Raw genomic sequence first — 26,011 nt, 5'->3', positions numbered from 1 at the left:
TCTTTTGGAACTTCTCAAAGTATTATCAGGGCATACTACAAATAGAGATAAAATGTCTAAAATTTGTCCTCTTGCTTAGGCTAAACTTCCACAAAAGAAGTTGAGGGAGCACTGGGTCATTCACTTCAAAAGCTTATGCTTGGTGATGATTTGAGATGTTGTGCTTTTGTGTCTGGTTGATCACAGATACTAAGAATAGTGATGTTTCTCTAGGAAAATATTTTGGAAAAAAAAAAAGAAAGTGTTTAGTGTTTTCATAGCAAAATTTATCTGCTCCGTGGAATTAGAATTCCTGCCAGAGTACTGTGGTAGAATGTGTAAATTCTTCCTTTACTCAGTGACATTGTATATGTTTCACTCGCAGACACATTGTGCAAGAGATGTACATTGACCATGAGCAGTGCTCACAGCCTTTGAAAAGGTCAAGTTGTCCAGGACTTTTGTTAAGGGTAGTCTGAGATTTAAATCTCAGTGTTACAATTTAACAAATGGTCTTTATTTACTAATTTTGCACACACTTCTGTGCTTCATTAAAGTTATAAAGACAGAGAAAAATTAAACTAAGTAGTCATTGGTAAAGGTGAAGAACTGTAGTTAGTAGAGACTTTACATCCACTGGATTGGATTAAAGAAACTGTTCATATTGTTCAATTTGATTTTTAGATGGAGTTTCCTGATGATGCAACAGTGTTAACACCATGTATACAATAGCTTTCGTGAACTGTACTATGAACTATTTCAGAAAAAATGAATTAAACAAGTATTTTCCATAAACATGTGATACCATAACATAATATTTGTAAAAACTAGAAGTGATTCAATTTTAAATTTGAATGTTAATGTAACTTTAGTAGCAACCTTGCTAATAATGCTTGAAGGAATTTGATGTATCTTAAAGATAATTTAATCCTTTTTAAAAAAAATTTAGTTATTTGTGAGATTAATTCAATCAAGTTTTAGTGGTTTTCTCTCCAGGCTTCACTGTGGCAAGGAAAAACTGGACTAAAGTCACAAAAGGTATTAAAAAGAGGGAAAGATTTGATTCTTACCTCAGGAAAGTTACTACAGCTTATATACATTGGAGAACTTTGATCTTTTTCTACCATGTTTGTTTCATCCAAATAAAACTTTAATTTTTTAAAAAAATAATTTAATTAATTCATCAAAACTCATCACATCTACCCTTAAAGAAAACTCTCATTCCTCTTCCATTTTTACACTTGGTAAAAAGTTTTTGGATTTTGTTTTGAGTGTTTGATTTCAGATTTTCCTCTCAGTTTCCCTTTAGTGTCATAGCATTTTCTGGTCCCATGCCAGAAGAAACTGTAAGCTTCAAAACTGTGGAGAGTACTAAGTTTTTAGAGTGGGTAAGAATCTCTTCTGTCTTTTTCTTTGTAGTGACTGCTCTTTTTGAGCCAGGGACAGCATTAGTGCTCTCTGCAGAGAGGTATGTGTCACCTTTGGCATGAAGAACAGAACTATCTCAGTACCAGGCTGTCAGGGAGAGACAAGATAGTTGTCCTAAAATGTACTGGCAGAATCCCAACACACATTTTGCCAAATGGGAACCTCAATTACACTGGAAAGGAAAATATGGCAGCTGCTTTATATAAACAAAGCTTTTCTCTAGCATTTTTTTGTGCCAGTCCAATTGCTTCCTTTAGGCTTGTGCTTGTCAGCAAGTAGGAATGCTCCAGAAAACCCCTGACAATGATGTCATATCCTAAAAATAACAGATCTTTCTTGGTCAGGCCATATACTGTTTTCTGCATTAGCTGCTCAGTTTTAGCAGTATGTAGCATTGTGGCACAATGCCACATCCTCTCCTAACCAGCCATACCTTGCAGCCATTCCTATAAAGTTTTTTGCTGACCTTTTGGTGTCGTTAGGTCAGGCCTTGTATTCTCACGGCTGTTTTTTGAGTGAAACCAGTTTGAAGACTGTTATTTGTATTACAGTATTATCTGTCTGGACAGGACAGGACAGTCAGGCTGCTACCCATGCCTATAAATTGGTTCTTCAGAGCATATTAGGCAATATAGTAATAAGATGACTTACAGAAAAATCAGTTCAAATTTGAGTTCAGATAAGCAAGATGCTATGGGAAAACATTCAAGAGAAATTGAGCAGCAATTAAAAGGCTATACTGACTCCTAGCAGTGCTGGAGCTATAGAAGTCCTAGCTGTACCATGTTAGTTCCAGTCCTGTGGGAACAGGTATTAAATGGCAGGTGCTTAGTACTTGTAGTAAGTATTAGTACTTAAATTAGTACTTGTAGCAGTGAACCTTGGTTGCAGTTCGTCTTCAGTCAGCCTTCCAGGCAGCTATATTCCCTGGATCTTTTCCACCAAGAATTGTGGTGAAAGGAGGGGTGGAAGAAAACCTTCACTGTTAGTCTGAGATTCATAGTGATCCAGTGGCCATATGGTTCAGTAGCTGTAATTGTAGCTTGACTGCCTCTCCCACAGGACACAAAATAGAATCATAGAAGCATGGAATCACTAAGGTTGGAAAAGACCTCCAAGATAATCAAACTCAACCTTTGACCAATCACCACCTTGTCAATTAGACTAGGTAAACTGAGTGCCATATGCAGTTGTTTCTTGAACAGTTCCAGGGATGATGATTTTGCTCCCTCCCTGGTCAGCCCTTTCCAAATGCCTTACAACCCCTTCTGTGGAGAAATTCTTCCTGATGTCCCACCTGAACAGTACAAACCCCTGGCACAATTTGAGGCTATTTTGTCTTGACCTGTTGCTGATTGCCTGAGAGAAGAGGCCGATCCCCCAGCTGGCTATACCCTCCAGTCAGGGAATTGCAGAGAAGGTCCCCCCTGTGCCTCTTTTTTTCCAGGCTAAGCTCCACCAGCTCCCTGAGCCACTCCTCATATGTCTTGTCCTTTAGGTCCTTTCCCAGCTTTTTTGCCCTCCTCTGGGCACACTCCAGTGCCTCAATGTCTTTCCTGCAGTAAGATTCCCAGAGCTGAATCAGGATTCAAGTTTTGGCCTCACCGGTACAGAGGGACAATCACTTCCCTAGTCCTGCTGGCCACAGTACTTTTGATACAGGCCAGGAGGCCATTGGCCTTCTTGCCCACCTGGGCATATGCGAGCTCATGTTCAGCTGCTGTTGACCAGCACCCCAAGGTCCCTTTCTCCTGGACCACTCTCCAGCCGCTCTGTCCCATCCTGTAGCAATGCATGGGGTTGTTGTAACTGAATTGCAGGAACCAGCACATCATCTTGTTGAACCTCACATTGTTGATCTTAGCCCATCAATCCAGCCTGTCCAGATCCTTCTGCAGAGCTTTCCTGCCCTCCAGCACATCAGCACTCCCACCCAACTTACTGTCATCCATGACCTTACCAAGAGTGCACTCGGTCTTCTTGTCCAGATCATCAGCAATGATATTAAATAAGACCATGTCCAAGACTGAGCCATTATTAATACTAACTCTGCAGCTTTGAAGTTTCAGTTTCTTGTGGGCAGTTTCTGAGGCTGATATCTAGGATTTATCCTGACACGTGTCTTAGCTGAACTCTTGCAGTATAATTTTGGAATGTTGAAATTTCATATGTCAACATTTAGACCATGCACTAAAACTAGGCTTCCTTACAATAGGTAAAACAAAGATTTGTTTTTTGAAAAGGATTCTTGAAACAAAAAATAAATCCTAACAGTACTGTGATATTGGATGAATATAGTGACTTCTGAGATGCATTTCTGATGATACAGAAATATCATACACAAAATACAAAATATTTGTAAACACAAATAAGGGGCAAACACAAAATAGAGTGTCTTTATGCCTTATGAGTGGTTTATTAGGCATGCTGGAACCAAGGTAGTTTTTTTTATTTAAAGTAATGCTAATGATTGACATTGAACATTCAGCTGTGAGAATGTCGTTAGGTGTGTGAGGATATGGATGATGCATCTTGGTGGTAAGACATCAGGTCTCAAAGTATGCACTGATCTATTGAAAGTATCACACTAAGTCTCTCAGGGGCCACAGATTCTGGCTCCAGGGATCTTGTTTGGGAAACATTGAGCATGTGTGTGCATGTATGGAACTTGTGCTGCTCCATGGAAAACGGAGTGTCAGAGGAATTGCAAAATTGAATTTGGGTGGTGGCAAACAAGCCAGGACTGATTGAAACTGTACTGACTGTCAGTATCTCTTCTTGGAAATAAAGAATGTTTTTGATTGTTTCCAGCCTTCTGGAGGAGAGGGGGAATAGAGGAAAAAGTGGCTCAGGAATGACATCTCATTGTCAGAATATATTCCCTTTTCTCAACAGTTTATTTTAAATATAACATGTCAGCGTGAGTATTTTATATTTACCAAAATACATTTAGGCTTGCATTTATTTGTTCTTCTTTTAATACATTCTGTATTTTTGTAGGTTGAAAATAGATAAATTGCATTCTAGTTTTTCTGGAAACATTGTAGAATTCTGGCGTCATGGAAGTCGACATCCAAACTGTCAGAGATTTAGAAAGGGCTAAGATTCAGAGTGCAGTTTAACATAACCAAACAGATAACCAGCATTATCTAACTTCACATATTCTGGGGAGATGACCAGCGAAGAGTGATGTAATCCCATTTGATAGCACTGAAGACTCATTTGTTGCTCTGTTAGTGAATTTCTGAGTTTCTCAGCACACAACATATGTGCTTTCTAGATGGTGTAATCATAGCATACCTCTTCCTAAAACCTTGTTAAAAGCATAAAGGTGTTAGGTCTTTCTTCCTGCTGTTATGTTCCTCTTTTCTTCCTTACAAGAATAATTTTAGACAGAAAGAGAGAAATACAGTGCAAGTAGTTGCATGGAAGTTGATCTCACTTGGCTTGGCTTTTGTCACTAAAGAAGGTGTAAGAATGCACTTGCCTTAAATCTTTTATCAGGTCGTAGCACTTCCTCTGATGTACCTATTCATAGGCAGTATTTCACCTATGCTGTTTTTCAAACATCTAAGAGTTCTACTGGAGCCAGGAGCTTGATACACAGTAAACTGATGAACTTGGTAAAAAATTGTGCCATTAGACAAATGATGTCTGGCCTTATCAGATATGTGAGGTAGTCTTGCCATTCTTGCTGAAAAAAAATACATGATGCTATAAATAGTTACCTGAAATTATGGACTGGTCCTGCTTAATGAACACAATTCAGTTCAGCATGCTTTGGAATAAATATGGTCTCTAATCCTTACATTCAGAATTAAATTCATTTTATTCTAACCAAGCAAAAAATTTCCAGGAGGAATGCATTACAAATCACATCCCTGTGATATCTAGAAAAATCACAAAAGAAAGAAGCTATTGGCTTGCGTAGACTGAACTGTAATCATATATTTTAGCAGTGGACTTACTAGATGAATGTTTCCACAGTGACTGAATAAACTGTGGCTATTGCTACAGAGGACTAATAAAACTGAGAACCTTCTGTGATGCAGGATAAGGAAAGAACTTCAGAGATGAGTTTCTGAAAGATAGCAGAAACTAAAAATGCTGTTTTCACCAGTGGCAAAAGATGAGTAACATCTCCCTTGTATAGACAGACACAGAAGAAATTAGCAATTGTGGAACAATGATGGGTTATCAGAAGGAGGGTTGTCTGCTTCCATTTGCAGAAAACCTGTGAAACCATTTGAAATGCCTGCTTTGCCTGGGGACTTTGGTTTGTCAAATATGAGCTAACCCAGTAAAATGGGCTTAATACCCAAATTTCTGAATAGCGTCTGTGGCACAGTTTCTGTAGAAGATTATTAAAACAAAACAAAACAAACAAAACAAAACAAAAAAAATACTAAACAGCTTTCTTTGCAAAAATCAAGCTCAAGGCATGGGAATAATAAGATTTGAATATAGTGAGGAACAGATCAGCCTTAAAAGTGAACTAAAGAATAACTACCGTGCAAGGGATGCAACTGAAACATTTCTACAGACATGGAAGATAAATTCACACAGCAGGGCCTTATTTACAGGGACGGACTTCATTAAATTCTTTTGTCTTTTTTCCATACTGAAAAATTCCCATGTTATCAACATTTGAATCGTGCACTGATTTATATTATTGCAACTCTCTAGGAGAGTTATGTTACTGCTTCCTGGTCCCAGAAATCAAGTTGACAGAAAGAAAAGTTGTCTGGAAGGGAATGATTCATTACCTACTTGAAATACATTACTTTGGATAGTTAAAAGACTCTAGTGCTGTCAGAAGGATAGAAATATGAAAACATGGAACAGACTGTAGCTTTGTTAACTGACTTCACACTAAAACATAGTTGATAATGTTGGAATATTGTAGAGAAAGAACTGAAAGCTATTCCCAATAAAGAGTAATAAGGAAAGTGATGGCTGAGCCATAGATGATAGTTTGAAATACTGTCATAGGTTTCTCCCTCCACCCCTTTGCATGTTTTTATCTGAAGTCAGAAAGCCTTTCCTTGGGGTGCACAGCAGGGTGCTGCAGCTAGAAACTTTGCAGCTTTTGTGTGTGTTCACTGCTGTACAATGACAGCAGTTACTTCCTTTGGATTTATGCCTATTCCATTAAAATTTACTTAACATTGTAGTCCTTCATGTAGATCTTTTTGTCAGACTGGTACAGAGCAAAGGACCCATGGATGTCAACTTAAGACTGCCTAAACTTGAGAAATGGCAGAAGTGATGTGCATGGGGAGATTGAGATTTGTTGAAATGCTGAGAGCACAAGAGTGAGTGAGCACATAATAAAACACATGGAGTGAGGCAGTGTAGCATCTAATACTTTCTTCTAATTACCTTATTTTATTTTTAAGTGTTGGTCACTTTGTCCTATTAGGCTTCTTTTCTATAAGTCACAGTAACAAAATAGCTATTTCTGTGTGCACATTTTGACATGGTAACAGTTAATTTGCTTTCATGTTTAGAAGGAATAAAATGTTAGGTTTGTATCTGAATTACTAACTTTGTGAGTTTGTTTTTTTTTTTTCCCAAGGCGAAAGACTGGATGAAGTTACGTTTTTGAACTGAGAGAGAGGATTAAATAATGTTTTCTCTTTCTGCTTTCATAGACTTTCCTCAGAGTTTCTTTCTTGGTTCTGACAGGTAGTGATTTACTTGAAAAAAATAATTGTTTTGTTACATCACAGAATAAATAACTACACTTCCAAGAAGCATAGTTATTAATTCCTAGTTAGCACTGCCAAAATAATTACTTCTTCAATTTCTTTCAACTTTTATTAAGAATTTTTTTTTGTTAATTTCTCTAAAAACTTGTTTTTCCAGATTATCTTTAAGAATTGAGCCAGGTAACAGCTCTCCTCGACTGGTTTCCTCCAAAGAAGATCTTGCAGGTATAAAACATCATTTGAAAATTTGAGTAAGGAAATAATTTTAATTACAGAAATCCTCTACTGAAATATATGGGAAAACCCGGAGGTACATCAGTAGCATGAGTCAACAAGAAAGATTGCTGACTTGTATAAAAGCAGTCCCAGTTCAAGGGATGTCACAGAGTGTTTGCTAGTGTTCGAACAGGTGTCAGATTGTGTGATTTTTTTTACAAATGTGTGCGTTTTCATCATTATTTAATAAGTGAAGAAAAAAGAGCCCTCTTGCAGTACAAAAAAAAAACCAATGCAGGGAAGGAAATTCTTCCTTCAGGTTTCTGTGTGATCACAAACATTTGAGACAATTTCATTGTGGACAGCAGGAGGACAAGAGATTTGTAGCAACAACAGCTTCTGGCAACATCTGAAAAACTAGAGTACCATCCATAAGCTGACAAAAACTAATCTGCTGTTTATTGCTATGCTCAGACTAAACAAACATCAGGCTATGTGAAATGTACTTCCTGCTATATGAACTATTATCTCAAAAGCTGTTCTGTTTTAATCTCTTGAACCTGAGTGGCCAATTTTCTGTCTCATTATGTAAAACCATGAGTGAATGTAGAAACCCCAAGGAGTCCAGACCACATCTGACATGCAGTTTTAATTGGCATTCAAAATGTCTTTTTTTCTCACCAATGAAAGGCAAAGTAAATGAGAGAAAGAAAAAGGAAGATGATAAGTATAAAATGAGGAAAAATCCCATGTGTTTTTCCTTTGCTTCCCAGCTCTTCATGTTGGCTGCTGTCAAATGACCAGTTGTTTATAGAGAACCTCTTGTTTGTCCTTGTATTGTGATTGCTATTCCCAGAGTCAGATAAACCTGGTCTTCAGTTTCTTTAGGGAGGTGCTTTTCCTTTCCCTGCTTAATGCTCAGTATTATTAATTGCTGCATAAAGGAGTAGTTCACAGGATATATATATTTTTTTTTAATTAGATGAGTTCAAAAGTCGTTCGTAATGAGCACTTTCTTCATACAGAAATGCATTTGGAAGTTAACTTCCCCACAGGAGCCATCACAGTGTTGTTCTCTGAATCTGTGTCTGGAAAGGTGTTGATAAGTTACCAGGCTTCTGCTAAGCAGCGCCCACTGCATCAAGGCTATCTCTCCAAACCCAACCCCCTACCAAAAAGGCCAGTAGGCTGGGGATGGACAAGAGGCTGGGAGGGTATATAGCCAGGACAGCTGATTTAAGCTGCCCAAAGAGATATTCTATACGATATGACACACTCACCAATAAAAGCTAAGAGAAAGGGGGGAGCAAGGCATTTATTATTAAAGTGTTTATCTTCCTAAGCATGTGCTACAATACTTGGGTTAGGCCATGGCTTCTTATTGCCCACTGATGGGAAGTAGATGATAAATTTTTCTTTTGATTTCTTTTGCTTCTGCACACAGTCATTGTTTTTTAAAATTAATTTGCCTTTATCTCAGCCCAGAAAGGTTTTGTATCGTATTTTCCTCACCTCATCCTGTGAAGGATGGGGAGTACTGACAGCCCATGAAAGTCAACCCACCACATCATGCCACATTTTCTTTTGCTTTTATGAGGATTTGATTTTTCATACTAGAGACTTGAAACGAAGTCATTGCCTCTCATTTGAATACATCTTTCTTACATATATAAAGCAGACAAGTAAACTCTTTTTATTTTCTGGCTTTTACTTTGTATTACTCATGTCTACATGCTCAACTCTTGAACTTTGATGTTAACAGTTCATTTGTACGATTATGGAATATAATTTCACTCGTAGCAGCGTGGCATGTGATCATCGCCAGTACTCTGTAAGTCGTAATCAAGGGCTGAGACCTTATTAGAACTCTAATGGAAGGCAATTAAAAATACAGTTCCGAAGTTGGAAATGAGAACTTGGAACTTGTCTGATCTAGGCAAGGAATACAGCATGATACTGCAGTGAGCTCAGCTGGAGTCCACAAAAAATGATTGGGACAATGTTCAGTAGTACCTACTTCATTGGATATGTGATTCTATAGTATCTTGTAGTATTAGGAGAGGGTGAATTTTCCCTTCTGAATCTGCAGTGCCCTTAAAGTGCTCTGTAAGGTTGCTTTACTCAGAGTGAGAATTAATGTGATGACTAGACACCAAGTGCTGAGTCATTCCTATTGCTCCATTCTTCTGTTAGTATTTCCTTCGAAAGTTGACCCTTTTGTGGACTGCTGTATTTATTTCTTGCTCAGCTAGAGAGTTCTCATTTACTGCCAGTTAGACAATGAATGCCATCAGCATTTTGTAATACCCACAGGAATTTTTTGGTGAGCTGCACCTGTGTGGCTGGAAAAATGCTACTAAATGGAATCCACTGCATTTTACTGAAAATGAATTTTACTGAAAACTTTATTCCTTGAGAAAGTTTATTAAGTAAGTTAGCATGAATTCAAATTGAAAGCTAACTAAGCATGAAGGCAATAATTTATTGTTTATTTCACAACATTAATAAATAGGAGTATTGCCATATGTTAGTTTTGAATAATTCTGAACAAAAATACTCAAATACCAGTGATGAGATATTTGAACATGGAGAATTAAAAATAGCACACTTACAGGTATTGCTGTCAATTTTATTTGGATTCAAGATATACCTTGAAATTAATTCCACTTTGGACATTGTATGCCAGAAGTAAGTCCTTTGCAGGTGGTAAGCTACAATGATAATAGATGATCTCAAAATGCTTTGGGCCGTAGTTTAATGTTCCAGTTAATAGTTTAAGGCATGGGAGTCTGATAATAGTGATTTAAAGTCAAAGGTTCTTAGCCCATAAGGCCAGTCATCAGTTCAGTTGTCTCGATAGTACAAAGGTTGATACATTACTAATAGCAATAAGTCTAGTTGAGTTTTGCCTGTGACATGCTGCCTCCTTAGAGATCAGCATGTGTTTCCAGAGACACAAAAAAAGTTCAATGTCATTGGTAATAATTCCAAAGCCTACAATGGGATTAAGTGCAGGGAATAGTGTCATCTTAGTATTCTAAAATATAATTGCATGTCTTGATGATGGAAATGGATTTTACATGCCAGCACTGTGAATTTATCTTCTACCCAGTTTTCTCTCTTTCAAAAAAATAGTAACAGTTTACTGTAGCCAGAGACATTGTGGGTTTCTTTTTTTCCCCTTGAAATATCTTTATGAGTGTGAGGCTCAATAAAAACAGTTAAGTCCTGCAGCATTTCTGTTTGCAAAGTGCTGGAGAAAACCATGTGTCCATTTTCCACTTCTTTTGCCAACTAGTTTTCCAGTAAATTCAAACAGGAGGCAGGCATCTGATTAAAGTGACTGTCTCACAACAAGCTATGTTTTGTATATTAGTGGCTAAGAGGGTCTCATTTAATTACCAAATGCTTATATAATTGTGAATAGTGCTTTCACAGGAAGATTTAATGTCTTCCATAATGCTGCAGAGATTCTTCTCCCTCGCAAGTAGCATTTAAGAAGGAGCTTTAAGCAGTTTAGTTGAATGCTTTTGGGAACTGTGTGATTCACACAACTTCCTTGGCAGCAACTTAAGTCTGTTCATTCTGCCTTGCTGTGGTTTGTGAGAGAGAGAGAGAGGATGTAGCTGGAGAGCTTATAGTATGCTAACTGTTCACAGTTTCTAGTTGAATTAGCTGTAAAAGACATCTCTGTTCCTGCAGTGTTAGCTGGAAGGTGCTTGTCATTTATGGTATGGCTGTTAGGTTGTTTTGGAAGGTGCAACTCAATGAATTTTCCCAGAACAAAGGAAAAGATTTAATGCAATATATGGTAAATGTAAGCCTTCTAAGCAACTGAAGTGTCTCAGAATTTGCACACCACGTGTAGCTCAGTTGAGAAATGTTCTGTTATGCTCACTCTTTCTCATCATGTTATTTGGAAAAGTTCAGGGTGCAGTGCTAAGCAGAACATACAAAGTGATTACTCATTCTCTGGAATGTAGTATATTTACTCTGTCTTGAAAAACAATATAAAAAGTTAAAATAATGGTAAAATAATTACCATATCCAGAAAATTGTATCTAATACTAAGTGACTCAAAGACTGGGCTTAACAATTCTGTGATTTTTAATGAACCCCTTCATTAAAACTAACACCTAGCATTAAATTTTAGCAACAGCCAGGCCTCTGCTGTGGGTAGCCCTTATTTTGGGGGATTTGTTATGCAGTAGTCAGGGATGGACCCTCACCCCTCCTTTTTTTTTTTTTTTTTTTCTTTTTGTTTTTTTCCCCCAAGTAGGTCTTGGCATAATTCTTGAGGGGAAAATGATTAGACCAGAGGTTTTCTATTACCATCATATCGGGAATGTGGAATAATTAATCTGAAACAGGTATATTCTCTTCTTTGTTACTGAGGTAAAATTCAGCCCATATTGCCAAGTCCATTCAGCTTTGAGAGCTAGCACATAACAAGCTTAGAGTAAATATTTTAATTAATTAGAAGAGGTCAATTATTGGATATAGAGTATGTGATATATAGTAGTTGAAAATCTAGAAACAGAAGAAAGAAAGATTGGTGAAAGTTTGCACATTTGTAACCCTCTGAACTAACGATACTACATTAGTGATATCTCTACAGCAGTTACAGCATTTTATAATAAAAAAAAACCCCACACCATCATTTTCCATGTAAACACTGAGTTTGACATTTAGTTTTGCCATTTGTTTTACTGGTTGCTTTGGCAACTAATAAATAGTTTGTGCTAAGTGCTTTAGCAGCCAGTCATTCTGTGGAAATGAGGATTGTCTAATCCTTGTGCAAGTTCTTGGTCATTGCTTTATGCACACTGTGTCTGCTTTTCTTACACAGGACTTAAGGTGGAAATGGAAGAACTAAGTTTTCTTCACATAAATTTACAGACTGTCCAGAAAACTTTACTCTTTGGTTTACATTCTCTTCCTCTATGATACTTTCCTGAGAAACTTTTACAACTCAGTGGAGTATTTTTGAAACAAATTAATACCAGACAAATCTGTGGATTCACATGTTATCAACCACTAAATCCAGCTGGAATTAGTGTATGGTGGGTTTTTTTCTTAACATACCAAAGCCTAAAAAAAATTGTAGAAGAATATTCTGTCAAAACAAATACGAATTTTCCATGGAGAGAATGATTGTGCTTAGTTTTTAACTTCCTCGCTTTCTATTACTTTCTGTGACTTCCTTACCAAACAAGTCTAATGTCCTAGTTCATTGATGCTTATTTTAATTACCAAGCTATTATCCTGAGGAATGTTACAAATACAGACCAGCCAGAGGACAAAGGGCTTTTTTGACTTGTTTTTTGGAGGTTTAGTTGGTTTTGGTCTTTTGTTTTTAACTCTTTTATCACAGCAGTCACCTGAAATAGTTTCTGTTAAAAGTTGGGTTGGTTTTTTTTTGATTGATTGGTTACTTTAGTTTCCCTGCAGCTATGCTCTCACAATGGCTATGTCTTCATTGCCAATCTTGATGTCACCCAAGCCCATATACTGCCTTGTAGATCCAACTGCAAAAACTTCAGCGTTTTTGCTGAAGTGTAATTCTGGGGTTTGCACATTCCACTGGTACAGAATAAGTAACAGAAATGCTGACAATTAGTCATTCCATAAAAGTGACATTTAAACTGAAAGTATCACTTCTATACAGGAAGCATTTGAAGGAAATACACTGAAGTGTGCTTACTGTGCAGTCAGAAGTACGTGTATGTGTGAGTGTGTGTGTGTCACCGCTTTTGGGGAGCTTGGAGAAGCACGGGGAAGTGCAGTCAAGAACTCAGATACTTGTTTTTAGTTTGCTCTTGTCTGAGAAACAACTCATAACATGCATGTCTCTTACATGTTGTATGCATTAGTAGCCTTTTGTTGAATTGTAAAGCAATACTCTGAAAATTAAAAATGCTCTTTTACAATAGCCGTCATTCTAGATGTAATTTTTTTCTGTCATTCTCGATTCTGTGCACAAAATTAATCTAAAGTTATTTATTGTGTGTTTTGTAATTAGGTCTTTCTTTTTGAAAGTTTTAATTATCACATACTGGTTACAATGGAAACAGAGTAGTAAAAATTTACAGTGAAGATTTAACTAGAGAGTCTGTGGCTTGGAATGTCTTTATTTTTTAGAAACAGAGCTGGTAAGTTTTACTTCTTAACTGCTCACCAAAAATAGTGAATAGTTGAGACTGTTCTACTTTCCTGAAAAATCACTCAGTTCTTCATCATATAATATGCAACTCATTTTCAGTTTTTAGTTTGCATATCTAGTACTGGTTTATTGATAGCTCTTTAGTGGAGAAAAATTGTGAACTGTAACTCCCTCACCCTGCTGCTTTTTTTAAAAGCTCTGGAGACTGTAAATGTTCACATGCTTTACTGAAGGATTGCAAAAGTAACATTCATTTATAACATTTGAAGGATTATTCATGGAAAAATTATGCAAAGGAAAAAACAGTGAGATCCTTTGGGATATGTGTAAACTTTTCCAAATGTTCTTGCCACAGATCTCTGAACAGCACTCGACTTGCTCTGATGAAGTTGTCTCACGTTCCCTAATGCAAACACATTTTTAATAACATTTTAATATTTTTATACATCATTCCTGTGCATGTCAGCATAATCTTGAAAATGATGCTGAGAAATAATGAAAACCAAACTAACCCTTGTTCATGCCAGCTGACTGGAAAATCCTGCTACGAGTGCTTTGTCTCCATGAAAGGCAAAATAACAGAATAGCAATCATGGTAACAGTATGCACTAGGAGTGGAGCCAGAAGAGTAAAGACGAGAGTTAGCAGTAGCAGATGACTTCACTTATTGGAAAAAAAGGGCAAAATAGCTCAATCCCAAATGAATTTATTTAAGTATTGGAATTTTGTTATCATCAGTATCAGGCATAACTTCCCCAGCTAATTGCTCAGCAGTCTGGTATGTCCATAAACATCCCTTGGTCTATGCAATTGTCAGTATCTCACTGCTTATCCTCTTTGGCATCCTTCTTGACATGGGCTCTCGTTGTCTCTTACTCCTTTACAGAAATGAGGTCATCTGCCCTATGCCCCATAACTCATGCTGACACTCACTGCACCCCAGATTTCTTGCTGAACTAAGTGTAGCCAGCTGAGGAGACCTCTATAAACTTCACCATTCTTCTTCATAGACATTTGGCAGCAGAGCAGATACAAAGACTATATAAAGGTGTTGTAGTTCAGATTCTTATTATCTTAGCACAGGGCTAACAGAGCTAAACTGTATGGATTTCCTTCTCTTGCCTTGGAGATGAGGAGGATGCAGAACTACATTGAAAATGGTCAGTCCAGCCATAATAATACCAGCACAAATGATACTTCTGTTTTCATTTGATCCCACAAAGCACTCTGTTTTCTGCCAGCAGGATCTTCACTGAAGACACCTAACTTGGAATTTGAATAAGTCACAGAATCACAGCATAGTTGGAAAAGACCAGAGTAGGTCATCTAGTCTAAGCTTCCAGCTCAAGTAGGGTCATCCTACAGCACATGGCACAGGACTGTGTCCGATGGCACTGGAATACCTCCAGTGAAGGAAACTCCACAATCTCTCTCTAGGCAACCTGTTCCAGTGGTCTGTCAACCCAAGTCCATTACCTTCTTTGACAGGAGTAATGCAAGCAATTGTGCTTGCCTTATATAATATCAAGGAAGCCAAGCTGGACCGTTGTCTTGAGACTCTTACACCTATTTCCACAAACTCTGTCACCCTTGATACATCACACCTTAAGCCTCGCAATATTTTTATATGAACTGAAATCTTATTCCCTAATATTATTTTTATATTATTCATAATATTCCCTAGTATTATATTATAATCTGAGATGTGGAGTCTCTTTAGACATGCCTCATAATTTGTTTCAGGGGGAGGGTGGTAGTTTATCAAACTTTTTCTGTTCTGAAGCTGTCCAGGTAATAAAAGCTCTTACTTAAGTCAAGTAATTATCATCTTTATAATGATCAATCTTTAGATAGCTTCATTTTGCAATTGTATTAGAGTAAATTTCAGTCCATGCTCCCTAAAGAGAGGGAGAAAAAAAAGGAGTTAGAGTGAAAAGTCTCAAACTATTATTTCTTGCTAGATAATATCTCTTACTCTTTGTAGGTTTTGATAGTAACATTTGAACTTACCTGGAGTCAAATCCAGCCAGCTTTGATTTTGTAATAACTTGATTGTGTCAGCACTGGACTTGTTATTTTGCTGTTCTTTCTGATAAAGTAATTTTGATGCAGTCTCATGCTTTTGTTTTGTTGCATGTCAGTGTTTTGGAACAAAATTAATCAAACTGCTTTCAGGTCTCTGATTCTCCACTGTGAGAAACTTAACCTTTAAACTATTATGTGTTACAAAATTTAACAGTTATTTCTACATGTGGCACGATGTCTGTGTGAAAAAGCACTGCACTATACTGATAATCCTCTAGCTCTATGCCTTAAGATGCTACTATTTCACAGGCTGTGGTTTCAGTAACTTGTTAAAAATAATACTTCAGTAGCATTCAGTGAACTTAAAAGAACTTAATGTCATCCATTTGAAAAAAACTTAATATAAATCAAGATTGAGAACTGGCATCAGAAACACCTGAATGACACAGCAGGAAGCAATATAAAAATGAACAAATCCTGCAGCCAAATTAAGGGACAAGCCTCAGAGAGGCTGAAGTTTATGCTGAAGTTTATGCTGAGTTTCAGATTAAACTCTTGCTGATAAATGCTCATAATTTTCAGGGGAATTCTCTTTTAGCTGCCACTGTCTTTATCCTGGGTTTCAGTTCCAATCTATTTTAGGCTTCTTAACAAGTAATAAATACCTCAATAGTCCTAAGTATTTTCCTGTTCACAAGTTGAAAAGTATCTGATGGAAAGGCACTACAAAGAAAGCATGTAGGGCACACTCCTTTTTTGGGAACCTAGTCCATGAGAAGAACTGGAGGTTTTCAAACTAAAGAACTTGTAATCATCTCTGAAACTTCTGAAGGCATTTGTTTTGTCTCTGCGTAAATTTTAATTTGTAATGAAAATCCATGGTAAAAGACTTTAGTGAAATGCATATTCTTGCTACTCATACAGCAGATAAGATTTTTCAAACCTAATGGTGAATTATGAATCCATACAGTTTTTACATTAAATTAGGCAACACGTAATTGCATTCATAATCATACTTTTTCTTCACCTTCATGGCAGAAATGGAAGATTAACTGTTTTGGTTTTAGGGAAGAAGCTTCCAGTGTTGTGTTTCAGCCCAAATGCATCAAAATTTTAGTTGTATGTGCAGCAAGAATGTTGTACTGGGCTCTCTCCAGCATCCCAGATGTGCATCTCTAGGTGAATCTCTGGATGAAGTAATGACTGAAAGTGCATTTTTAAAAACTGCATGTGTCCATTAGGTATAAGACCTTCTCTGAAGCTGCATGTGCCAGTGACTGATGCTATGACTGCTGTGTTTCACAAATTCGCAGTTGTGTAATGGTAGCAAAGACAGGCAGGCAAAAATGCTGTCCTGATGGTATATATGAATGAGGAAGAAAACATGCTTAAAAACTGTTTTGTCTTTGTTCTCCTACTAAATTGATGGTCTGATGAATAATACTACTGAAGGTTCCTCTAACAAACTTGTCCCTCCTTTCTGTATTGCTAAAAGAAGTTATAAAGTTATATGTTTTTTTGCTTGTCTTGGGACTCCATTATTAATTAAGCAGCATAATGAACTGTTTGCTCAAATGGGCAGAACGCTCTGTGGATTAAATCTTTCCCCTTACTGCTAGAGAAAACCCTTTGCAATTTTTCTTAGTTACAATCCAATTTCACAGTGAAATTCCAGAGTCTGGGCTATGGGGAAATAAGAATACAAATAATTTGGAATTAATTTCTTTTTTTCCTACAACTTGATATAAGTCTATATTGCAGAGTGAGTATGGGCAGGAAAGCATCTTGCATTTATTTGGTTTTTTTTTTTTTTTTTGCCTCTTACTGGGACAAACTTATTACTGGTTCTCCTATTTATTCTTGTGTCTCATGAATGCTTAGTTCAAGGCAGAAGTTGATATCTTCCTTCAGGGTGCTTCAGGGTAGAGAGAGCAGCCTGTATAACAAATAGAAACAGAATGTCTCAAGTAAGGAGAGACCTGTAAGGATCATTGAGTCCAACTTCCTGCTCCTTGCAGGGCTACATAAAACTAAATTATATCACTAAGAGTGTGGTGATATAACCAGACTCACATTGTACTCTGACAGTCTTGGTGCCACGACCATTTCCCTGGGAAGTCTTGTCTCTGAGAACCTTTTCTGTTAAAAGTTCATGTTCACAACCCGTTGTCAAACTGTGCCATGGAATGTTGGTGTTTTGGATTGGTTTTGAGGTTGGTTTTTTTTTTTTTTTTTCTGTTTCAGTTTATTACTTATTTGATGCCAGACACTTTTGTAATGATTGTACACTTTTGATGATGATTGTATATGGCTTTTCACATCACAAAGTTTCTTCTTGTGTCAACTTCTTAATGGATGGGTTTTGGTAAAAGTCCAGAAGCTGACTAAGCTGAGGTTGCTGAAACCTCCAAGAAGTAATTTTTGTAATGTAGAGGAAAGTCTGTTCTGCTAGTACCTGGACTGTCCCAAGGAGAAAGATATGGGGCAGATGGCGACTTTCATGACCACTGTTCTCACTTACATCACAAGCACCATTGCCATAACTAAGTGTTGAAAAGTGAAATCTCAGCTGTTTGCTGTGAAGCCAAGAAGAGCCTGGCATTTACTGAGAATGATGATAGTCCGTCTTTTCCACTGTATTGCAAATGTCAGTGCCTGCCTTTTGTGAACAGCATCAAGGAGCTGGAACAAAACTAGTTTGTCCATGTTTTCTGTGAGGCCTCATAAAATCTGTAAATTGAGAGGAAGAATGATTGCAGTGAGACATCTCTAGAGCTCGTAGATGTTTGAGAAGTAATGCATGTCCATCAGGTCTATGAAAAGCCCTTGGTTTTTCTTACTCAAGCAGTGACTCAGTATGAGCAGATAGTTTACAGTTTATTCAAAATGAAGCTGAGAACAAAATTCAAAACATGTGTGAACATTCCTATTCACACCTGAAGTACAAACCGACTTTATGGCTCTGCATATTACACTTTGGCACATCCAGCTGTTGTAAGGATGCCAGGAGTTTTTGTAGTTCATTGTTAAAAGTATGAGCAAAACTATTTTAAAAATTATTCCAGGGAGTTCAAGATTATGGAAATGAATTTATAACAAAAATGGATGGTTTAACCCTAATGGGCAAGAAACAGTGCTTCAGAAATGGTGCCTTTTGGTTATCTGTAAAAATTAATTTTAATCAGTTCCTAAACACACCAGCCAATGAAATTCCTGGGATTTGCATCAGTCCAGTGTTAAATAATCTCTGTTTTTTAGGTCCATCTGACGTGTCAGCAATTATGAAATTCAGCAGGAGACCCACATGTCCTGATGCCTCAGTAGCAGCAAGTCTACCTACACCTCCTGTACCAAGGCACCGGAAGAGTCACAGCCTAGGAAACAAGTGTGTAATCCCAGCTGTCTCATGCTCAGGCAGTTACATGTGTCACAAAAAATTAAGATAGCAGCAAAGAACATGCTAGTATTTGTCCTTTCCATTTCTTGTATTGCAAGAGTGTTTCAGGCTCTACTATGTATTCTCTAGGTTTTCTCATGGCACATTCGTTATTTTTGCTGACTCTATTCTCTGCTAGTGCCAGGCACTGGCAATACTTGAAAGCTGCTTATCCACTTTGGTCTGTGTCTCCTTTTTCTGGGTTTTTGCTTTTGCTGCCACCAAGGATGTTCAGGTTTTGTATGGAGGAGTTAAAACATTTACAACTTCCCAGCTGCGGAAATTTAATAATTGTTACTGACAAAGAGAAGTAAAATCTGAAACTCATTTTGGTAGTAAAGGAGCATATGTACAGTACATGGTAGCATATAATTGTCTGCTCCTTAATAACCTGCTGATGAGGCAGAGGCTGAGTGAAAATAATATGAGCCAAGGGTTGCTGTTAGATGACATGAGGGGGGTTTCATTTTTTCTCTTCTTCCATGTTCCAGTATGATGTGTCAGTTGAGCGTCGTAGAGAGCAAAAGCGCCACCTTCCCGACGGAGCGGCCACGGCACCTGCTGGATGACAGCGTCCTGGAGTGTCACAGCCCGGCGCGGGGCCACACGCCCGGCACGCGCCTGGCCAACGGCCTCTCCATAGGTACCGTCTGCTGGGCAGTGACACCCTGCTCCTGTCCCCAGGGCGCTGCAGACTCACAGATAGCTGAAAGCAGAGAATTAGGAAGAACATTAGCTCCCTTGCAAAGACTGATTGTTTTCATGGATGAAAGTAGATCAGAGCTGCTACTTGGTCGATGTTACATCAGCTTTCCTCGATTATCCACTGATGCTTTTGGTAAAAGTGGCATGAAGGAAGATTGGTTTTGTAGATGCTCGGTGTGTGACACAAAGTGTTTGTCAGCTTTTACCAGGGCGAAAGTGGATATATATTTTTAAATCTACCTTTACACAAAGAAAGCTTTAATTTTAACTATATGTTTTAGAAGATGGGAGAATTGTTTGGCAGTACTCTCTAAGACTTACAAAGAAACGTAAAATGAACACATTATGGTATTATAATTAATAAAACAATTATTATAATATCAAAAAAGTGATCAAGGATCTGTGTTCTAAGCAAGAGAAAGCCACATTTTAAGACACTCAGGCAATTTCTAGAATAAGAAATTGACTGTGAAAGATAGCACATTACTTGGCCAAGAGTTAGACACTGAAATGATCTTTGCACTTCTGAAAATACAGGAACAGCTCACTGTGTTAAAACTGAGCAGATCAGTCCTGGGCAAATTAAAACTGTGAACTAAATAGTTGTGCCAGAAAAGGAGGGACAAATGGGTGATGGCCTTCAAGGAGAGATAGGAACTTTAGCTATGAATACCATCATATATATATTTTTTTTTAATAACTCCTAGCAGCAGCATACAGCTCACATATCCTCTATTAGAGGTGTGTTTGCTTCTTGAAAATAAAACATGATACCATATCTAATAACTTCAGTTGACTTATGGATATTGTGGTAGAAATATTGTCTTACAAAGGAGCTGGGTTTTATGTACCTGAAATGCTCAGCTTCTGAAGTAAAAGCATGATGAAAATTAAATAATGGTATTAAAACACAGCAATAACATGAGTTAAGAGTGAAATACTATAAATGGAGAGGCTCATGTAAGCCTCTTCCAACTAGAGATTTTACCCTGAACTCTAAACACTTCTTCAAAACATGATTTGAGTAAGCAGTGTCCACGGTACTATACAAAAGGTATTCTGGTGATCCACATACATTGGCTTTGTATTTTCCCATGGGTGGTTTTCTTACTCCTTCTCTGTACTACTCTCTTTCTAGATAGCAGTGAAAGCTCAGAATTTAGTGAGGAGCTGCCGTCAGGGCTTGAAAGGTGAGTTAGTCTTCATGTACACTCACTGAGCACTCTACAGACTTAGCTAAGAAATTCACAAATGATCCCTAACATAGGTAAGCTCTAAATCAATAGTTATTTTTATCAAATTATTGATTAGTTAGGGAAAAAATGGCAAACATTTTGAAATAAAGCACCGTAAAGGTATTGGACCTGAAAAGATTGTGAACTTTCTCTGTCATGTTTACCAAACCCTAACTGCTGAAGTCTCAAACTAGAATATCCCTCATCAGATATTTGCATTCACAAACAGGGGTCGTTTATATGCCACACTGGGGCCTAACTGGAGGGTACCAATCCGGAATTCTCCTCGGAGTCGAAGCTGTGTCTACAGGTACAGTTCAGGCTCTGCCTCTTTCATTGTATGGTGCTAAACTTCAATTTGGGTCTTTACGCTTTTCCAGTGTAATGTATTTTGTGTCCAAATAGCCTTGTATGACCATAATAATTTACGAAGTCTCCCCCTCCTGCTTGTAAGAACTCCCGTTAATGGTAAAGCAGGGTTATGGCCCATTCAGATGAAATTCAGTTTAGCTGTTGATTTAACTAATGATGTCTGGCTTCCGTTTTGCAGAAAACTAGGCTTTACTTAGGGTTTTATGAAACCTTTATGGAAGCAGTTTGTCATGAAGGCCATCTTTGACTCCCTTACACATGATGATGTTAGAAGGATACCTTCTTGACCCTTTCCCAGAATCTATTTCCTGATTTACCAGACAGCTACCGATAATATCTGTCCGTGTCTGTGTGGTGTGTTGATTTTGTTCATTAAAAGGGTATGACCTTGGACCTCAAGTAAGAGAGGGAACATCCACAAGCCAAATGTAGCAGGTGCTCACAATGTTGCTAGTCACTAAGAAATGGACTTTCTAGAAGCAGGTAATCCGTTTACAGACCTAAAACAGGTGACACTGAAAATTTGATATCGTTTGAGGGATAAAAGTAATTCCTTGCATGTATACCTGACCTGAACCTGATAGATTCTGTGATGCTGGCAAATGAAGACATATGTTTGAACAGTTAAGAAAATAGGGCCCTGAATCAGTATTCTGCAAATACTGTGATTTAGTTGCAGTTTAAATCCGGTAAGATTTTATTTTGTTTAAATTAGTTTGCTTCAGCTACTGTAGAAGTATTGATATAATGTATAAATTACAGCTGCCTTACTTGTGCCAGTAACATCTGACAACAGTACAAGTTAGAGGTTAGACAAAAATAAAAATGCATACTTTATAAATTCATAAATAAATTTTGGAACAGTATTTCAGCTATTGCAGCTGCTCCTGGAAAATACTTTCTTAACATGACCATGGTAGACCTGTTTCAAAAACATACAAAAGCTAGAAATATAAAATGTACAAAGATTAAAATGTGAAAAGCCTATTAAATCCACAATGAAGAGTTACTCCCTAAAATACGTTTCTTACATTTATCCACCGTCAAGTAATTCTAATGCTTGTGGTCATTCTTCCTTTTCTGAAACCTTCTAGTACCTCTGTCAAATACAGAATTGGCAAGAATGAACATTAGCAGAGACCAGGCAGGTGCATGCAATGGAAAAAGATGCACCTGGCAGTTGGAAGGGCTGTCCTTCCCTGGACATGGTTGTGCATAGCACTTGGCACCAGCATGAGTTCAGATTCATTTGTAGACAGAAATGTGGTCCTTTCACAACTGCAAGGTAGATCATACCTGTCCTTTTCCTTGTATTCATTATTAGACATGATTTAGTTGGTGCTGATAAATCCTATTGGTCCACATAAGAACATCAGGGTTGTGATCACGTGGCAATGAAGAGACGTTAGCAGCAGATAACCTACCAATCAACATTTGGTTGTGGCTTTATTGATGGCTGTTTGCATTTCTAACTTTGTTTATACTTGGGTTCTGTGAGTTGTATCTCTTTCTCACTTTGTATGTGGGAAGTTTTATGTTCATCCTGGAAAAGGAAAAACTATTCTATTCTTTGTAAATAAATTATTGAATTTATTTTTAGTAATTACTAATAATGATTTAATTTATTTTTTAATATCATTTTCCCAATTCTTTTCCAATTAGGCAAGATATTTTCATTTAATTTAAAATAACATTTGTGGGAGCTCTTGTAAAAAAGAGCTCTTATAAAATTGTAAGCCAAAAATTTCCAGAAATTCAGGTAATTTCTGTAATTTACCAGAATCAAAAAAAATTGCCTGTTTTCACTTTGACTTTGGTTTCCAGTATTTATTCTGTTTTATTTTTTCATGTCTAAGCCCCCAGAATAGAACCTTTTTGAAAGATCTTGGTTCCTATTTGATAGCTAGGTTAGGAAAACACATATTCTAGAGTCACATTTCAGATTATACAATATACGTAAAGCAGTGCAGGATAGATATATTTAGAGCTAAATTATATTGCTTACTTATCATCCTTATTTGTCTGCTCAAATACATAGAGGAATGCTTTGTCTCTCCAGTCCAACAGGTGCATGCAGCTGCACAGCAGGTGGTTCCACAGGAGTCATTACCATGGAAGGGCCTTTAAGAAGAAAAACACTGCTCAAAGAAGGCAAGAAACCTACTGTAAGTGATTCTAATTATAATTATTCCTATGATCCTAATTCATTACTGGCTGGTTTAATTTTCAGGATTATATTAAACCTGCAGCTTGATACCACAGGAAACAATGGTTTTATCAATTCTGATTTTCTGATCAAAGTTATAACCAGGTTACAACAAGGTTGTAACCTTTGTGTGTCATTTGATATACAGCAGTTTGCAAGTCACATTTCTAGCTGTGCCAGCAGAGCAGGAGTGAAGCAGTTGTGGGTTGATTTACACCAGGAGACATGCTTTATCTCTATTTCTTGCTTCTGAAATTAACTTTGGTAGCACTTGGACTTGCCTGTGAATAAATTTTTGAAATGTCAGAGATATGCAGTTTTTCCTAATTTTTTTTCCTTTTTCATTCAGCTCTCCTCATGGACTAGATACTGGGTCATGCTTTCAGGATCAACTCTTCTGTACTTTGGAGCAAAAGCTTTAAGAGGCACTGAAAGAAAACATGTGAGCTTTAAATTTATTCTAAAACCAAAAATTGAATACTCATAAGTAGATCTGGAAGGGCATCCAAAGTGTACTTTCTGTTCCAGGCTAAGCCATATTTCTGCACAACTTCTACAGTCAAAAGTTAATCTCTGCTACAGTCTCAGCTATGACTGACTTGTCTGTCTTTTCCAGTATAAATCTACACCTGGGAAAAAGGTCTCCATTGTAGGCTGGATGGTGGCACTGCCTGATGACCCAGAGCATCCTGATATTTTCCAGCTAAATAACCCTGACAAAGGTAGATATTGCAAGATGGACAATGTCTGCATTACATTTCTGTGACAGGAAGTAGATTAATATATATTAATGAGCTTGTAGATTACAGAACTTGCAGTGGCACTCATAAAAGACTGAAGAGGGAGAACTTCAATACAGAATTTTCAAGGGAGGTTACAAATTGAATGGAACATATTTCTACAATATGCTGTGGTGCTTCTGTGCTGCCTGCAGAGAGATTCCTTTATTTTGACAGTTACTGTAAGTTTTGCAGAAATTCCTCAGCTAATATGAGATTGCAGCACATCCACGTATGCATTGATCTCCAAGTCTCTGAATAGCTTCCTTAAAATCAGTCAGTATCAAATCATGACTTACACTGAGACCAATTAAAATATCAAACCATTTACCAAAATAAGTCTGCAAAGTAATTATTACTTTTTAATAACGAATTTTGCAGTGCCATAACTTATTTCCCTTGATTAAACTTGAAAAACTTCAAAAGATAAGAAAACTCCTGAAATTATTTTGCACTTTGAGTGGCTGCTTACAGGTTCTTGAGGCTTTCTTCAGTTTCCATGTTTTCAGCTTTGGTGCTGGATATGGAGTCCCATCTACCCTGTAAAGTGCATCATCTGGGTGTTAACTAAAATGCACAAAATATTTGATTGCAGGAAACAATTTGCAGTAGGACATTGAAGAAAACTAAGTTTACAAATATGAAAAACTTTAACAGAAGCCTTGATGAGAAGAAAGCCAGGATTAAATTAGATCTGACCTGCGGCGTATGAAGTCCCCAGTTGTGGTATAACCAGAAACATTTATTAAAAGTGTATATAGCTTTTATAATATTTTCACTATCAGATTAGAATATCACACGCCTGGATAGCCAATACTGTAACTGTTCATGCATCTGCTAACCAATAATATAAGGGATCACATTCCTAGTATTCACGTCAGCATTTTTTCTTTAAATTAAGTGCTTGTATAACAGTTTTTTCTGCCAACTACTGAAGTTTTGCTGCCTGTTACATTTTAGAAACTTTGTTACATCTCTCCTTACTTGGCTAAATAGTTCTTGTTCTTCTTAACCAAGCGGGCTTTGTTCTCTTATCACTAAGCGTTATTTTCTTGCCGCACACCGACCTCCCTGGTCTTTTCTGTGGCTGTAATGCAGCATTTCTGCCTATGAGGCCACATATGTTCTCATACTTGCTTCACCCAAGAATTGCTGGGTAACATGCCTCACATGGGCTCTTTTATATTAGCAGCATCATGTTTGAGCATTTGAGGTGCATATTAATTTAAGAGTTTACTTCAGGACTTTGGCTTCTGCACAGAAATCAGAGTCCTTTGAAACTACATGTCTGTCTGTGAATTCTGAGTCTTGCATTTTCTTTTTTTTGTAGGCAATGTTTACAAGTTTCAGACTGGTTCAAGGTTTCATGCAATATTATGGCATAAACATCTGGATGACGCGTGCAAAAGCAACAAGCCTCAGGTAAGGTTGTGAAAACTATTTCTACCCACTTTTTCCTATTTTCCAGAAAATCCTTACTAGAAAAGTTACCTCTTTCAATCTGTGTGCACACACATTCCTGTGAGGACAGACATAATTCCTCATTCTGTACATTGATCAATTTTTTTCAATAGGAGAAAGAAAGATTATTTAAAATTAGAGAATTCCCATCAAATGAGGTTTTATGCAGGTCTGGCTATTGGTTTGGTTACCTTAAGAGCATATAACCTTTGTTCTCAGTTGCTTCATCTCTTCTTTAGAAGGAACTGTCTCATGGAAAATGAAAGCAACCATACTAGGATGGACTCAATGATCT

At 37.3% G+C, this 26,011-nt stretch overlaps 1 protein-coding gene across 5 annotated transcripts in view; it reads left to right on the top strand.

Annotated features, from left to right (window-relative positions):
• The window catches only part of RALGPS1 (Ral GEF with PH domain and SH3 binding motif 1), a 78,601-nt gene that overhangs the window by 49,825 nt on the left and 2,765 nt on the right, over nt 1–26,011 (top strand). For 2 of the 5 annotated variants that reach the window (XM_053996512.1, XM_053996511.1), the window contains 9 exons: nt 7,276–7,343; nt 18,781–18,907; nt 19,450–19,601; nt 20,802–20,853; nt 21,128–21,208; nt 23,330–23,435; nt 23,826–23,918; nt 24,093–24,198; nt 25,586–25,677. In XM_053996512.1, coding sequence (XP_053852487.1) covers nt 7,276–7,343; nt 18,781–18,907; nt 19,450–19,601; nt 20,802–20,853; nt 21,128–21,208; nt 23,330–23,435; nt 23,826–23,918; nt 24,093–24,198; nt 25,586–25,677 — 877 coding nt within the window. Of the gene's footprint in view, nt 1–7,275; nt 7,344–18,780; nt 18,908–19,449; nt 19,602–20,801; nt 20,854–21,127; nt 21,209–21,649; nt 21,703–23,329; nt 23,436–23,825; nt 23,919–24,092; nt 24,199–24,850; nt 24,982–25,585; nt 25,678–26,011 lie in introns of those variants that run through there. The other 3 variants (XR_008440271.1, XM_053996513.1, XM_053996514.1) reach the window with 3 other exon arrangements.

The sequence above is a fragment of the Vidua macroura genome, chromosome 21 (assembly GCF_024509145.1).
Source record: "Vidua macroura isolate BioBank_ID:100142 chromosome 21, ASM2450914v1, whole genome shotgun sequence".
NCBI lineage: Eukaryota > Metazoa > Chordata > Aves > Passeriformes > Viduidae > Vidua > Vidua macroura.
Note: the sequence above shows the minus strand (reverse complement) of the source record. Positions and strands in the feature narration are given on the sequence as shown.